Genomic DNA, 17,209 nt, shown 5'->3' with positions numbered 1-17,209 from the left:
CTCAGCTAATGCTCTGTTCAATCATTGGGCATCTTTTGATTTCAATATCATTACATTTGAAATGTTTTACGTTAGAATTTTTCTGAGACAGCCATGTATAAATGAATGAACCAATTATACAATCTACCAACATAATGGTAATAATTTATTTGAATGGTAAATCTCTATTGATAAACTGGGTAAATCAAGATGTACCCTAGGCCTATTCATAGTACAAGTGAATGCATATTCAATAGGAGTGGCAGGTAGCTTAGTGGTTAAGAGCATTGTGCCAGTAACCGAAAGGTCGCTGGTTCTAATCCCCGGGCCGACTAGGTGAAAAATCTGTCGATGTGCCCTTGAGCAAGGCACTTAACCCTAATTGCTCCTGTAAGTCGCTCTGGATAAGAGCGTCTGCTAAATTACTAAAATGTAAATGAGTGTGTGCATGCATTGAGTTATTGAGCTTGTTTTGGCTCATTTCATTGGGCTACAGATTACAAACAATCTGTTTCCCTTCCATGTGGCACTTATTTTATTGTACTGATCAATAACATTTGCATAGAAGTTGCTTATTTTATTAAAGTGCGGCTGTTGCTTTAACCAGTAATGACGTCATTCACAGAGGGGCGCGGCATGTTGGAGCCAATGATGTATATAAACCCTGGATCACTAACGCTACTATGTATTGGCCAGAGAGGCTTCGAAGCCACCGGTCGGCCATATTGGCACTCCCCAGTAGGAGCAGTCCTCCATAGGAATGAATGGCATTCTACAGTATTTCAATTAAATGTTTCAAGGACAAAATTACATGTATTTAAGTATTTTGTTGTTTTAGTGGGGACAGTAACATTAGTAATTAAAAAAATTATACTTTAAGGAAAATTGTTTTTATTTGTATAGTTCCCATAATATAATTTAAAAGTATGCGTTAAGGTGTCTGTAATATAATAAACGTGATAGAAACGAATGTATACATGAATAAATGCATTTCTATAGCTTTTACAATGGTGAGAAAAAAGAAAAGAAAATGTATTCACTCACTAACTGTAAGTCGCTCTGGATAAGAGCCCTCAGTTTGCTGAGGTAATATAAACTTTGGCTGAGGAGAGACCGATTAAGTGAATGAATACCGTTTTTGGTGGCAACCAGCTTTGAAATTAGGATATTTTGCATCACAAACAAAGTACTTGGGTTGTGAATTGATATTAGTTTCAGCTGTAAACTAGCAAGTAAAGTTAGCCTACACCTCTGGAAGCTACCGGTATCTTATTGCATTGTAAATGTATTGTAGCCTGTATGGACATTGTTTTGCGAACAGTAATTAACAGTTTCAACATTTCTACATTCCGTGTCGCATTATTCAAGTGTGTTAGCTTCAAGTTCCTTGGTGTCCACATCACCAACGAACTATCATGGTCCAAACACACCAAGACAGTCGTGAAGAGGGCACGACAAAGCCTATTCCCCCTCAGGAGACTGAAAATATTTGGCATGGGTCCTCAGATCCTCCAAATGTTCTACAGCTGCACCATCGAGAGCATCCTGACTGGTTGCATCACCGCCTGGTATGGCAACTGCTCGGCCTCCGACTGCAAGGCACTACAGAGGGTACATCACTGGGGCCAAGCTTCCTGCCATCCAGGACCTCTATACCAGGCGGTGTCAGAGGAAGGCCCTCAAAATTGTCAAAGACTCCAGCCACCCTAGTCATAGACTGTTCTCTCTGCTACCGCACAGCAAGCGGTACCGGAACGCCAAGTCCAGGTCCAAAAGGCTTCTCAACAGCTTCTACCCCCAAGTCATAAGACTCCTGAACAGCTAATCATTGCTACCCAGACTATTTGCACTGCCCCCCCACCCCCACCCCCTCTTTTACGCTGCAGCTACTCTGTTTATTTATGCATAGTCACTTTAACTCTACCCACATGTACATATTACCTCAATTACCTCGACTAGCCGGTGCCCCCTCACATTGACTCTGCACCGGTACCACCCTGTATATAGCCTCCCTACTGTTATTTTATTTTACTGCTGCTCTTTAGTTATTTTTTATTTTATTTTTTTACTTAACACTTAAAAAAATAAAATCTTTAAAAAATGCATTGTTGGTTAAGGGCTTGTAATTAAGCATTTCACTGTAATTTCTACACCTGTTGTATTCGGCGCATGTGGCAAATAAAATTTGATTTGATTTGATTTAACTTCTGTGCAGCATGAGTGGGGAGATAAACATGATCTATCCCAGACTCCCAGTGCAGGCTAGCAATGAGTATGTGGAGCAGGCACGGTGCGCTCCGTGGGGGACATCGGCTGCGCTGATGGACAGACTTGATCCGTGAGACACATTTGACAGAAGTACCGAAAGTAACACAAATTCTAGTCCCGAAACGTTTTTCATGTTCTAGAATCAAAAATGTACAGTATACCTTGCAACACTGCTAAACAGTGCTACTAGCGTCTGAAACATGCTCCCAGTGTTGCCAACTGCAGTGCTGCCAACTATTTGCTGTCCTAAAAGTCGCTACATGACGTCATCGCCTAATTTGCATAATTGGCCATGTGCATGTAATTGTGATGGACGCTGTAGGAGAGGAATAACGTTGTGGGAGAGACAAAAAGTGAGTAAAAAACACCCTAAATATATTTAGAACTACAAATGAACTTTCTTCTGTCGATTCTTGTTGTTTTTATGTCACAAATTCCAACCCTTCTCCTTTATCCGGGCTTGGGACCGGCAAAAGTGACCCAAAAGAGACACTCTGGCGGAGTTACTTTTTATTTTTTTTATTTTAGTTTTCTTAAGTTTGGTTTGGTTTTTAACCATATGGTCCACTTAGGAGCCTACAACAAGTCACGGTTTAAAATGTTAATGTTTTACTATAACATAAAAAAAAAAATTGTATACAATCTAAATGGACCAAAAAGAGACAATAGAAAAAACTGTCAATGGCAATGTGAGAAAATTATGGTAACTAGTCTGGCCCTAATTCAGGTTAATATTTATTTTTTTCAGACACCCCTCCACACACACACACAGGCTGTGCTGGCTCACAGAAAGAGTGGGTCGTCGTCATTTTGGTCAAGGCCCTCTATGGCAGGTTCAGCAACTGAGGGAGCTGACTTAAAATGAGTAAGCAGCTAATGTGCCAAAAAGCTGCAAAACATTATCAGGCAGCTGGTGCTCATAGCAAGCCTCACCAGACAGCTTCAGTCCATATCGAATGTACAGGATGGAGTTAAGGGTCTGCAAGGACATCCGATTTCTAAGTTTGCTTTTTACCACACTCATCTGGCTGAATACTCTCTCGACTTCAGCATTCGAGTGTGGCAAGGACAACACAGACACAGCAGCCATGGCAAGTTCTTGAAACGGGTTGATATCAGCTGCATCCCTGAACTTCCAAATCTCACTCCAGAAGCCCAGTGTTTTTTGTCTCATTCCATTTACTAAGATGGATGGCACGCCATTGCTGGACAATCTTGTCTATCTCTGCAGGGGAGTAGCCAAGGAGCTTGGCAATTTTTTCTATTTCTCCAGGGCTCTTATTGTGCTTTAGAGTTTTCTCCACATTGAAAACTGACATGTACTGCAATGCTTCGATGTTGTCCGGCAGTCTCACCCTCAACTCATTAGTGAAGGAGATGGTGAAGGCTACACACCGCTTTCGGACATTGTTTTCATCCTCAAGCGCAAGGTGGAGCTCAGCTGCCTTTGACTCAAAAAGGTAACCAAGGTACGGTTTGGGACTGATGTATCCATCTATTGGCCCTTTCAGTACATCAACATTTGCCAGTGAATTCAGCACCCTGCTGCTCACAGACTTGATCAGGCTAACCAAGCTATCAAGTAGCTTAAGAGGATCTACTTGCTCTCCCTCAAAAGCCTTGATGGCCAACTGTACCTCACCCTGCACTGACTTCAAAAAAGTCTGATACAACATGTTTTGAGGATCGCTGTACATGGAGTATAAAACCTCAGCCATGTAGCAGTGTTCACTGGACTTGGTGACTGTGAAATGCAGCCTAAGCTCCTCCCACTAGTCCAAAATGAGTGAAACCGCAGGTTCAATGGAGAGCCAACGTTTGGCACACACCTTGGTTATCTGTAAAGGTTTCTCCCAACAGTTGATGGTCTCATATATGGCCTTGTAGGCCTCCCTGCGCTTTGGAGACACTGAAAACCAGTTATAAGTCTCTCGTACCAAGTACTCCACACTATGGGGGATGGTGTCATTGGAAGCATGACTTACAGCAAGCTGCAGAGAGTGGCACACACAGCGAATAAGAACCAGATCTTTGAGGCCATACTCCTCCTTCAGCACTTTATGGACCCCATTGTTAATCCCCGTCATAAGAGGCATTGTCAGTCCATATCCCCAGGAGTTTCTCTTTTTTAAGACAACACTTCTCGAGGAAAGCCAGAACAGCACAGGCTATAGATTTGGCATCTCCTCCCTCAAACTCAACAAGCCCCAGAAATGTTGATACAATTGTCTGCTTGGTGTCACTAAAGTACCTTATCACAACCCCCAGGTACTTAGAAACACTTACATCCGTGGACTCATCGAGGAGGAGGCTGAAATGCTGGTCCCCCACATCTGCAACCAACCTTTTCAGAATGTATGTTGCTAGAACACTATTAATCATTTCTGTGCACTTTGTCCTGTGATAGACTGATGTGAAACTCGTCTGTATGAGTGAGGGAGATGCCATGGGATGCTGCTACTTTAGTCATCTCATCAAGCAGCTCCAAGAACCCTTCCACTGGGATGTCTAAGGAGGGAAATAAGAAGAAGTAGTGGGATGTTAAGACCGAGAGCAAACAACTCTTCAAGACAAAAACATTGTGCATGTGATGTGAGTGAATGTAGCTCTGAAGATAAGGCATTTACATGGAAAGTACACGTAAGTGGCCCAGTTTCTCCTCTCGTGTTTGAAGGATTGAATCAGTCCACCATGTTGCATGCTGTCCTCAGTCTGTGGGTCCTCATCTTCCTCTGTAAACATATCTGTTATATCTAGCCTAGTTGTAAAAGAACGGACATCTGCACAGTTTCACATTGAACATCACTCTGTCGTTTAATGACATGTGCCACGCATTCTGACAACCCATTCATCCGTAACGCAGCACACTGTCGTAAACCATAACAACGTACAGTACGACGTACAGCACGTCGTACCATACATAACATTTCCCCCCCCTTTCCAAAACCAGGGACTGGTACCATATATAAAATGTCCATAGGGCAAGAACCTAGAGTGATACCTGTAAGAAATAAACATTAACCCTTAAACGGATGGACTCTCCAAACTAGCCAGTTCAGTCCGTTAACCTGGAGATTGACTAAGACACCTAACGGAGCCTAAGAATGAAAAGAGGTTAAGTAGTCCCCCAGATAAGCAGGGGCGAGTTCGTGCCCGCATAGGCCTTTCTTCCACCGTCACCGCTTGTGGCTCTGGCCCTTGGGGAACCCACAGAGGCTGGGGCTCAGGTGGTAGTGGTGGAGGAGGTCCATCCGGTGGCGTCTCTGGCCTGCATGTCTGTTTTGTGTGCCTTCGTGTTCCTTGAGGGGCAGGGACTTTTCTGAGGCGGCTGGCGTGCCAGCGTGATCCATTGCTCATCATGAATGTGGCGGGCCCCAGTTGTCGACTGACCTGCAAGGGGTCCGACCAGAATGAGGCCATTTTGTTGCACCGCTGAGGCCGTCGGGCTCGGACCCAGTCTGACACTTGAATGATCGACTTCTTCACCCTGTGTGCCTTGTCAAAACGCTGTTTCATTGCTCTTTGGTGCCTGGTCACTGCCTGCTGTTCTTGGGTGCGCCTAGTCGCCGGTTCTGCTACTCTCTGTGTTCTGAGTCTGTCCAGTGGCAGTTCCATCTCACGACCTAGCATGAGGGATGCCGGGGAGACCTGTGTTGTTGTGTGTTTGCTTGCTCTGTAGTGCATTAGCGTTTGATTCAAAGCAGTTTGGAACGTGCACCCCTGGACCAGGTGCGCTCTGATGCCGTTCTTCAGCGTTTGGTTGAAGCGTTCCACCCCTCCGTTAGCTTGTGGGTTGTAGTAGGCCGTGCGGATGTGTTTGATTCCCTTGTTGCTGAGATATGAGGAGAACTCGGCAGAGGTTAGCTGGGGCCCATTGTCCGTGGTAAGGGTGAGGGGTAGGCCCCACCTTGTGAACAGGCTGTCTAGGATGTCCACGATGGCCTGTGCTGTGACAGTTCCGACAGGAACCACTTCTGGCCACTTAGAGTGGAGGTCATACACCACCACCAGGAAGCGCTGATGGTGAGGGACTGCGTGTCCATGGATCTCGCCACAGATGTCCAGTTGGATGTGCTCCCAGGGGTGGGACGGCCATGCGAGAGGCTGCAGGGGGGGTGGGGCGGACTGTCCTGTTTTCCCACTGAGGAGGCATGCAGCACAATCCCTGACCAGGGCTTCAATGTCGTGGTCGATGCCTGGCCACCACACAAGGTCTCGACATCGCTGTTTGACCTTGACTATGCCCAAGTGACCCTCGTGCGCCATGGATAGAACACGCGCACGCAGGCCACTCGGGACCACAGTGCAAAACCCTCGAGAGACACAGACTTCTTCCCAGCAAGAAAGTTCGTGCTTCACTCTGGCGAAAGTCGCCAGCTCTTCCGGCACATGTGCTGGCCATTTAGTGCGTATGTAGGTGCGCAGGGTAGACAGTGTGGGATCCTGTTCCGATGCTTGCTTCAGCTCCTCCAGTGAGACGACTGACTGAAGAGGAGCGTAGAGCATTTGTACAAGCTCTGTTTCGTTGTCGTCTGGCAAGACGGTTGGAGTAGGAGCGTCAAAGGAGCGTGAGAGGAGGTCTGCCACCACGTTATCCCTCCCCGGAGTGAACTTCAGCTGATAGTCATACTGTCTGAGGCGGTCGGCCCATCTGTGCAGCCGAAGTGGCTTGTGGCCAGTTCCTGATGCTGACAGTAGCGTTGTGAGGGACTGGTGGTCGGTTCGGAGTGTGAACAGACGGCCATATAGGTAGAGGTGCCACCTTTCGCACGCCCAGACACAGGCCAGTGCTTCTCGTTCGCCCACAGAGTACCGTTGTTCTGTGGGGCTCAGGGCCCCTTGAGGCGAAGGCGACGGGCCTCTCAATGCCATTCTGCAGCTGTGAGAGGACAGCTCCTAGTGCTCCAGCTGAGGCGTCACATGTGACAATGGTGTGGCAGACGGGGTCAAAGTGAGCCAAGACTGGGGCTGTGGTGAGCTGGCTCTTCAGTGAGCGGACCGCGTCTGAGCAGGCTGCCGTCCAGGCCCATGGCTCATCCTTCTTGAGGAGCTGGCGAAGGGGGCGCTGTGGTCTGAGAGTAGTGGGGCAGAAACCGGAGGTAGTAAGCTGTCATGCCCAAGAATGAGGCCACCTGAGAGGCTGAGGTCGGTTCCGGGATCCGGTGGACGGCTTCAATGTTCGACATGAGTGGGGCAATGCCTTTGGCCGACAGGCGGAAGCCCACAAACTCGACGGCTGGAGCTGCAAAGGTGCACTTTCCACCGTTCAGGGTCAGGTTGTTCCGCAGTAGAGCACTGAATACTCTGTGGAGTCGATAATCATGGATGTGGAGGTCAGGGCCGTGGACCACGATGTCATCCAGATAGACCGCCACCCCAGGTATTCCAGCGAGGATGGTGCTCATCACCTTCTGGAAGCAGCTGGGGGCGGAGCTAAGTCCAAAAGGCATGCGTGTATATCTGAACACGCCAGCGTGTGTGACAAAGGCCGTGAGGTCTCTGCTAGCTGCATGGAGGGGTACCTGAAGATAACCCTGACGAAGGTCAAGCTTCGTGAAGATCGTGGAGCCATGGAATTGTGCGGTCAGCTCCTCAGCTGTAGGCAAGGGGTACTTATCCGGGACAACGGCCTTGTTCACAGCACGGAGATCCACACAGGTCCGGATTCCACCGGACTTTTTGGTTGCAATGACCAAGTTTGAAATCCAGGGGCAGCGTTGACTGGCTCAATGATGCCTGCATCCAACTGTGACTGGAGATCTTTTGTGACATCATCACGCAGTGCAAAGGGAATGCGCCGCAGGGGCTGCATGACTGGGGTCACTTCCGGATTCACTAGGGGCCTGTGAGTAAAGGCTGTGAGGCAGCCCAGTCCATCAAACAGAGTCGGCCAGTTCTGTTGCCATGTGCAGGTAACCTGGTAGATAGCTGACCCACTGTCATCTCTCAGTGTGAATCCCAAGCCTGTGAAGAGGTCGAGGCCCAGGAGGTTGGCACCCCGCTTTGCAACATGAAATGTGAATGATGGCAGATGTTTGGTGCCGTAGTGTACTGGGACCTGGAGGGTGCCTACAATGTCTATCTTAGATCTACCGTACCCACACAGGGCAGTGGAGGGCTGTTGGAGTGGTAGGTGACTGAAAAACTTGTAGTAAGTGGCAAGGTTGAGCAACGACACCGCAGCGCCAGTATCCAGCAGCAAAGGCAAACCCACCTCACCCAGCTGCACAGTGCATGTCCTGAATGACACATGGTTGGTGGAGACGGTTCGGATTTCCGTGTGTTCATGTTGAGAGTGAGATGAAACGAAGGGCCTGTTCTGGGTGGAGCTAGTAGCAGGGGCAGAACGACACACTTTCGCAAAGTGATTGTATTTTGAACAGTTCTTGCATATTTTCCCACGGGCTGGGCAGTTTGAAGCCCTTGAATTGTGAGAGCTAGCCCCACAGTTGCCACAGCTAGTTCTGTTTGTTTGTCTGTGTGCCTGCTGCACGGGCATGTCGGTGTCTGTGTCCATGCAGCTATCGACGCGGGAGGGCGTGCGCAGCGGCGTGATCGTTGTAGTGCGCCTGCTCGGGCTGAAGCTGCTGTGTGAGAATGGCTGGGGGCCGAGTGTATGCTGCAGAGCTGTCTGTTAGCATAGAAGAGCATTCCAACGCCGCTTCAACCTGGAGTGCTATTTTAATAGCTCCATCTAGTTGTAAATTATCCGATTCCAAAAGCAGTTTCTCCCTTGTCTTTTCACATAACGTCCCCTCTATCAACTGATCCCTGATGATCTCGTCCTGAAGTGTCCCGTAGTTACAAGAGCTAGCCAAATCCCTCAGATTAGCCACGTAGCTTTGAATGGACTCACCCGGCCGTTGGTGTCTCTTCCGTAGCCGGTAGCGTCGGAGGAGCACTCGCTCTTTCCCGGCGAAGTGGTTCCGTAAGAGGCTGACTGCAGCAGTGAATGTAGGAGCCGATCCAAGCGCTCTGAAAATCCTCTGTCCCTCTGTACCAAGGCAGTGACGGAGCAGTGCTGTCCTCCGCTTGTCGGAGATTGTAGAAAAGTCCATAGCTTCTAAATAAGTGTTAAAACTATCAAGCCAGTTATTCCACGGGACTGGAGGTTCGCCAGGCACGGCGAGGAATGGTGCTGGCGGTGGTAAACTGAATTCAGCCATCTTCGTCGCCAATGTTATATCTAGCCTAGTTGTAAAAGAACGGACATCTGCACAGTTTCACATTGAACATCACTCTGTCGTTTAATGACATGTGCCACGCATTCTGACAACCCATTCATCCGTAACGCAGCACACTGTCGTAAACCATAACAACGTACAGTACGACGTACAGCACGTCGTACCATACATAACAATATCCAGCACACTGCCAGGAAGAGGCAGTCTGGACTTAGAGTCATCTTCCTCCCTGTGCACAGAGACAGTTGCTGAGATGGTCCAAACACACCAAGACAGTCATGAAGAGGGCACGACAAAGCCTATTCTCCTCAGGAGACTGAAAAGATTTGGCATGGGTCCTCAGATCCTCAAAAAGTTATACAGCTGCACTATCGAGAGCATCCTGACTGGTTGCATCACCGCCTGGTACCGCCTGGTATGGCAACTGCTCGGCCTCCGACCGCAAGGCACTACAGAGGGTAGTGCGAATGGCCCAGTACATCACTGGGGCCAAGCTTCCTGCCATCCAGGACCTCTATACCAGGCGGTGTCAGAGGAAGGCCCTCAAAATTATCAAAGACTCCAGGAACTCTAGTCATAGACTGTTCTCTCTGCTACCGCACAGCAAGCGGTACCGGAGCGCCAAGTCTAGGTCCAAAAGGCTTCGTAACAGCTTACACCCCCAAGCCATAAGACTCCTGAACAGCTAATCATGGTTACCCGGACTATTTGCATTGCCCCCCCACCCCCTTTTACGCTGCTGCTACTCTGTTTATTATTTATGTATAGTCACTTTAACTCTACCCACATGTACATATTACATCAATTACCTCGACTAACTGGTGCCCCCACACATTGACTCTGTACCGGTACCCCCTACTGTTATTTTATTTTACTGCTGGTCTTTAATTATTTGCTTTTTTAAAAATCTTAAACTGCATTGTTGGTTATGGGCTTGCAAGTAAGCATTTCACTGTAATGTCTACACCTGTTGTATTCGGCGCATGTGGCAAATACAAATTGATTTCATTTGATTGTGATTACAGATATCCATGCAGGAAAACATTTAGGTTAAATGCAAGTTAAATCAATGAGACAGCCTACTATGAAATCTCTCATACTAGTATATCTAATTAATAACAAAGAATAGTTCAAACAATGTTCGGGAAAGGAAGCTACCTTGCTTTGGTGGTGTGTTCCTCTGATTTGTGCTTCTTCCTTAATGAGTTGTCATCTTTGTGCCAACATCGCAGCCTTTTTGTTACATCCTCTAATAGTAAATGTTCTGTTTCCTCTTCAGAGCTGCTACTGTTACTGACTAACATTCCAATATGTAAAGCTTTCAATTACAAATTCATATATACATTTTCTTGATTTCTGTCATAAAAAGAAAAATAAGAAATGGGCACAGTGACGTTACAGAAGCGTTGACCAATGAATGGCTTGCGCAGGCATGCAATATACTTCCGATAAAAACAAACCGTTGTTGTGGTAATTTATGTCCCCCTGAAACAAAGTACCGTTCAAATAGGTTCCATCTTCAGTGACGTTCTGAATAAATGTTCACAGTAGCCTATATTTAATCATCATTTACATAATGGTGGTATAATTTAACTAGCTAATTATGTGGTGTATTTAAATGTATATGTGATTATCATGTCAGAACAGAAGTGATTATTTGAAACAACCTCTATATATCAGCATCTTCATGGGTTACAAAACATAGCAAAGCAGCCACACATTTATATAGCTTTCCCGTACTTACAATCAATAACATTATTTGTGAAAATACACAACTATATTACTGTAATGCATAGCTATAAATAGAGAATCACTGAAGAAAGATAAAAGTTATTCCTTGCAGGTTCCGGGTATGTGTTGTGAGCGTGCCAATTAAACCTTGGATTATTCATGTTCCCGTGCATGGGCAGGATCTCTGAGGCTAGTCAGTTAGCTAGCTAGCGTTTTATTTAAAACATATATCGCCTTTTTGAGCGGGAGGAGTGTGGCCTAGCTATCACATATTGACAGGGCGTTGACGAAGTTAACCACTCGGGGCAAAATAGAATATTACACATTTAGTGGGGTCATTTCGAACGACACAAAAGCTCTGCATTCTTTGGCTCTAGTGCCAAACCCGCTTGAACAAGAGAGCGGCCAAATCTTCGACTGACGGAGGCTGAGTGCGGATATGAAAGGAGGTATTGTTGGGCCTACGATTTTTTTTTTCTTCTGTCAAAATCGTCAGACGCTACAAAAAAACTATCGTCAAAACGTTAAAGGTATGTTACCAGCAATACTGTCCCAAAAATGTTACTAATTTATTTACTGCGCCTGTAGATCAGTTTAATACAATAGCAGAATATTTTACTAGCAAACGCAACGTTAGCTATGCTAGCTAGCTAGCCATACAGATATCTGCTGCTATGCTTCTGCTATATGAGACAGCGACTGCCGCCCGCCTCCGTTAACAAATGATGGGCCGTATGCGTTTCTCTCTCGTGTGGCAAATACAATGGCGTAACTAGCTAGGTAAATCGAGTTGTTTTTCTTCGGTTTGCATTCGTGCGCAAACACCGACCAAATGGATTCTTATTGATTGTGCACGCAGTGGATGATTTGAATATGCATGCAACCAATACTGTAATCATGGGGAACACCGATCGTAAATCAACCCAAAACAATATGATTTACATATCCTGAAAGGAGTAACGTTAAGGGCATTACTAGGCATGAGTGCTCACCCGATAGAATGTTTAGAAAAATAGCCTGGTGTACTTGGACGCACCAGTTTAAATATTGTCTGCCTCCCTAAAATACATCTAAAAGAACAACCTGGACTCAGGGGTAGACGTGTTTCCCTCCATTTAGTATGATATGTTACGTTTCATATGGTATGTATTAATTTGTGGATGTCCATCATGTATGATATGTTACGAATTGCAATTTGTACAATATGTTACGAATTTGTAAATAGGTATGACATGTTATGTATTCCAATTTGTTGTGCTAATGTTAGCTATGTGGTTAACGTTAGCAAGACTAGGAGTTAGGTTAAAGGGTTAAGGTTAGGTGAAGGGTTAACAACATGCTAAGTAGTTGCAAAATAGCTACAAAGTAGTATGTAAAGTTGTCCAAGATGAGATTCGAACATGCCACCTTTTGGGTTGCTAGACGTTTGCGTTTATATGTCCACCCCGACCAACCACCCTCCTTTTGCCTTAAGTAACCTTACTTCTTATGTAATATACTAAACTTAATATATCCTAGTAATCTGAGTGTGCCGTATTTACATTTACTATGTTATGTCTAGTCTATGAGACCAGGTTGAAAAGAAGGGCATGCCCTTGGATATGGCTATTTTGTTGTGTGTTTGTGGTGATGGATCATTAGACAAGTAAGCTGGAATAAAGTAGCCCTCTACAGCTGCTTTTTAATCTGATGGATGGATAGAGTAGTAGCAGTGTTGTTTTCTGACCTGCTTCCGCTGAAGTCTATCCTTTTGGGCTCTGATAATTATTCTGTTGTCTCAGGGGAAGTCTCTGTGAAACTGAGATTTTGCACTTCTTCTAGGATGCCATACCGCACACATTACTAGTGAATAGTTTAATAATAATTGTTCCCTTTTTCTGCAGTTATCAGAAGAGGACTGAAGACTCATGGAGACAGTGGGTTTTATTTTTTTCTAAATTTAAATGTCTTTGCAGCAGGTGTTCTTCCTCTGCATATAATTTTCAGACACCTAATCTATTGCATCCTAAAAACAAGCCCTTTTTTAAATATATTTTTATTTAGTGATGTTCTCCACTGAAATGGCAGACTAAATTACTGACTTTCCACACTACCGACCCGTCCACCAATCAATGTACCTTAGATTTTTCTTCATAAAAGCCCCCACTACGATACAAAACTGAATCCCTACACGAGAGCCAGGATGAGTGAGGCGTGGCAGCAGCATGCTGTTGCTCCCCCTCCGGTGGTGCACACCATACCACCGGGGGCGGAGAACGCATTGGGCTGCGCCGTCTATGGTATCGTCCTGCAGCCTGACCCCACTCTGCAGCAGTCGCAGCAGCAGCAGCACCAGCATGGCCAGCAGCACAGCCAGCAGCATGGGCAGCAGCAGCACCCTACCCAGGTACAGCAGCCCTCTCTGCAGGTAGGGGGCGAGGGCGGTCACAAGTGTGGAGCATGCGGCCACGACATCTCCCACCTGGCCAACCCACATGAGCACCAGTGTATGGTGAGCCAGGACCGCTCCTTCCAATGCACCCAGTGCATGAAGATCTTCCACCAGGCCACTGATCTGCTGGAGCACCAGTGTGTGCAGGTGGAGCAGAAGCCCTTTGTGTGTGGTGTGTGTAAGATGGGCTTCTCCCTGCTCACCTCGCTGGCACAGCACCACACCTCGCACAACAGCACCAACCCCATGAAATGCTCCATCTGTGAGAAGACCTACCGACCGGGCTCCTCTGGGAACACCACGCCCTCCTCCTCTGCCACCAACCCTCAGCAGCCATCTGCTGATGGAGCCTCCTCCAGTGGGAGTGCGACAGTGGGATCCTCTTCCTCAATTACATTTCCATCGGCCCGTGACAGGCCCTACAAGTGTTCCGTCTGTCAGAAGGGTTTCAGGCACCTGTCAGAGCTGGCCCGCCACGAGCGTGTGCACACCGGAGAGAAGCCCTTCAAGTGTGACACATGTGACAAGAGCTTCAGCCAGTCCTCTCACCTGGCCCATCACCAGCGCACCCACAGCTCAGAGCGTCCATACAAATGTGCTGTGTGTGACAAGAGCTTCAAGCACCGCTCCCACCTGGTGCGCCACATGTACGCCCATTCCGGAGAGCACCTGTTTAAGTGCAACCTGTGTGAACTGCACTTCAAGGAGTCTTCTGAGCTGCTGCATCATCCATGCCACCCACAAGGGGCACGCCCCTTCCGCTGTGCAACCTGTGGAAAGGGCTTCAAGCGTCCATCAGACCTGCGGCAGCATGAGCGCACTCACTCTGAGGAGCGTCCCTTCCACTGTGAGGAGTGCCAGATGAGTTTCAAACAGCAGTATGCCCTGGTGCGACACAGGCGCACACACAAAAACCCATCTGACCGCCCCTTCAAGTGCAACCTTTGTGACAAAGGCTTCTTGCAGCCATCCCATCTGCTGTACCACCAGCACGTCCACGGCATGGAGAACCTGTTCAAGTGCGCGTCCTGCCAGAAGGAATTCAGTCAGTCAGGAGAGCTGCTGCGCCACAAATGTGGTGAGTCGTCCTCTTCATCTAGGGAGACAGACAAGCCTTACAAATGTGACGTGTGCGGCAAGGGATACAAGAAGAGTTCAACACTGCAGCGACATCAGAACTCGCACTGTCAAGAGAAGCCCCTGAAGTGCTCCCTTTGTGACCGCCGCTTCCTGTCATCCTCAGAGTTTGTGCAGCACCGCTGCGACCCGTCCCGAGAGAAGCCCCTCAAGTGTCCCGAATGCGAGAAGCGCTTCAAGTACTCGTCTGACCTGAATCGGCACAAGCGTGTCCACACCGGGGAGAAGCCCTACAAGTGTGCTAGCTGTGATAAAGGCTTTAAGCAACGGGAGCACCTGGCCAAGCATCAGAGTGTGCATTCCAGAGATGCCCAGTTCAAGTGTGTTTGGTGTGGAGAGCGCTTTGGAGACCTGGGAGCTTTGCAGGAGCACACAGTCCAGCACACAGCTGAAGGAGGGGGTTACCCTGTGCCACCTTGCATATAGTCACACCCCTCCGCTCTGTACAAGTTCATAGCAAACGTCCCTGTCTACCATTAATTTGCAGCACCCAGCTTAACACACTTGAACTGGGCATCTCTGGAGTGCACACTCTGGTGCTTTCCAGAGATGCCCAGTTCAAATGCTTTGGAGACCTGGGAGCCTTGCAGGAGCACACAGTCCAGCACACATCTGAAGGAAGGGTTACCCGATGGTAGGTTACGCTGTGCCACTTTGCATATAGACATACCCTTCCCTTCTTTTCCAGTCCATAGCAAATGTCCCTGCCTACTCTTAATTTTCCCCCAGCATATACAATCCATACCCTCACTCCCATCTGAAAACTGATACCAGTCCACTCCCCCCCACACCCTAAGAAACCCATACAATTTATAATTGTAAAAAAGAAAATAGAAGTCACTGCTTTAGGGCTACCATCTGAAAGACAGAGGAGGAGAAGCCAACAAGGATATGTCTTTCACTTCAAACCCTAGGGTGGATGTTCTAGCCCAGGTCAATTACCCTATCTATCCTTACCTTCTTGAATCAACTTCCCTGCAAGTGGGGAAAAAAATAAGAAATGTAAATCACCACATTAGCCTACATTTCTGTCTATGAAAAGCTTTGCATTTGTACATAAATTACCTTGTAGATAAAATACAGAAAAAGAAAAGGGGGATGTGGACCAGTTCCCCTTGTGATGACCTGCTTGACTGGTGTTAAGGGTTGCACCATGACCCAGAACTATTCTCTTGTCAACAGTGGTTGTCACTCTAGAACCCATCTACAGAGATCCTGCATGCATTGTTACATTCTCTTACCCAGGATACTCAAGACTTATGTGATTGCTAAGTTTCAGCAGCTGCTACAGTCTACTGATGGCCTCATGCTTTTATTTTTATTTTGGAATCAATTACTCTGTATCAACTCTGATTTATAAAATGTTTTGCTTGGTGGGTGGAGGGTCAAGATTATTGTGTATTGGTTACTTTTCCACAACCTCATCACTGTAGTAGCAGTGTATGCATATCAGGAAATGGAACCGGTACAGGGAACAGAACAGACAAAAATTGAGGACCAGAATCAGAACCAGGAACGAAAGTGATCTATACTTTTCCGGAACAGAACCGTTATTTTAAAAGCATGGGAACCGGTTAATAACATTATTTTACGTTCCAGGTATTTTTTTTCTCCAGTCCCACAAACACAACAATGCGCTTATGCAAAGCCCTCACTCTGTCACTCAGAAAATATTTGCGAGTGTGTGTAGGTTACCTGTCCCTCCCCCTCCGACGCACTGTAGCCTACTGACGTTACAAGTGTGATTCAGAAATTAGAGATTTTTTTTATTAGAGAAGAATGTATTCACTTTTTCAATGCTGGATAACTATAGCATCCTTATCATGTTTCACATTGGATTTATTAACTACAAAAAGGTAAGATGTGTTTTTATTTGAATTCTGGTGTCGCTCTGCACACACAAGCTTGTTAGCTAGCTCTCGTCCAACTTTAAGCCAACTCTTCTCAAGTTCAAGGACATTCAAAGTTCCTACTTAGAAGCCGCTCCTCCGTAGGTATAATTGTGTGGGCCTAATTCAGATAATGCATGTCATAACAAGATGCCCAGCACTTCAAGCCGCCTCCTCCACCCTCTCTCGAGCTCTCCCCACCTGCAAAATTTCAGTCACATCTCGCGCCCTACACTTGTCTGACGTCTATTGCATGTGTAAACAACTATCGCTTGCCCGCGCCATAGCAAGCTGTTCTATCCACACTGATTGGTGAAGTAATTTAATGTCGAGCTAAATGTAGAGATTTTAAAAGGAATGATATAAACCATTACTTTTTTGGGTGGAACGTAACGGTGGAACGTAACGGGAAAAAAGAATGGTTCTGTTCTTCAGAACGAAACAATTGGAAAATAATTTTGGTTCCTACCCCTGATGTATATACAATAAAATCACACCTCTACTCTTTGCTTTGGTATTTTTACGCTTTTTTATGTACACGTATCAACTCCAACTAGAAGTGTTTTTTTTATTTTTTTATTTTTTTTATT

General features: G+C 46.7%; 1 protein-coding gene and 1 long non-coding RNA gene across 3 annotated transcripts; one reads left to right on the top strand and one right to left on the bottom strand.

Moving 5' to 3' along the window:
- Nucleotides 1–4,343: 4,343 nt before the first annotated feature.
- Nucleotides 4,344–10,833, bottom strand: LOC121577292. The gene is made up of 3 exons (XR_006002598.2): nucleotides 10,590–10,833; nucleotides 4,875–4,979; nucleotides 4,344–4,755 (listed from the first exon to the last, which is right to left on the bottom strand). It is a non-coding gene; the product is annotated as an uncharacterized LOC121577292 (long non-coding RNA).
- A 478-nt stretch (nucleotides 10,834–11,311) lies between these two features.
- On the top strand, nucleotides 11,312–16,319 carry LOC121576732 (zinc finger protein 319). Of its 2 annotated transcripts, none has more exons than XM_041890128.2 (2): nucleotides 11,312–11,611; nucleotides 13,046–16,319. In XM_041890128.2, the coding sequence occupies exon 2, from the start codon at nucleotides 13,345–13,347 to the stop codon at nucleotides 15,154–15,156; it is 1,812 nt and encodes a 603-aa protein (XP_041746062.1). In that variant the 5' UTR covers nucleotides 11,312–11,611; nucleotides 13,046–13,344; the 3' UTR covers nucleotides 15,157–16,319. The 2 variants fall into 2 exon arrangements, with proteins under 2 accessions (XP_041746062.1, XP_041746061.1); XM_041890127.2 differs by having other exon boundaries at nucleotides 11,312–11,692.
- The last annotated feature ends 890 nt before the right edge of the window (nucleotides 16,320–17,209 follow it).

Source organism: Coregonus clupeaformis, chromosome 29 (assembly GCF_020615455.1).
Source record: "Coregonus clupeaformis isolate EN_2021a chromosome 29, ASM2061545v1, whole genome shotgun sequence".
In the NCBI taxonomy this organism is placed as follows: Eukaryota; Metazoa; Chordata; class Actinopteri; order Salmoniformes; family Salmonidae; genus Coregonus; species Coregonus clupeaformis.
Note: the sequence above shows the minus strand (reverse complement) of the source record. Positions and strands in the feature narration are given on the sequence as shown.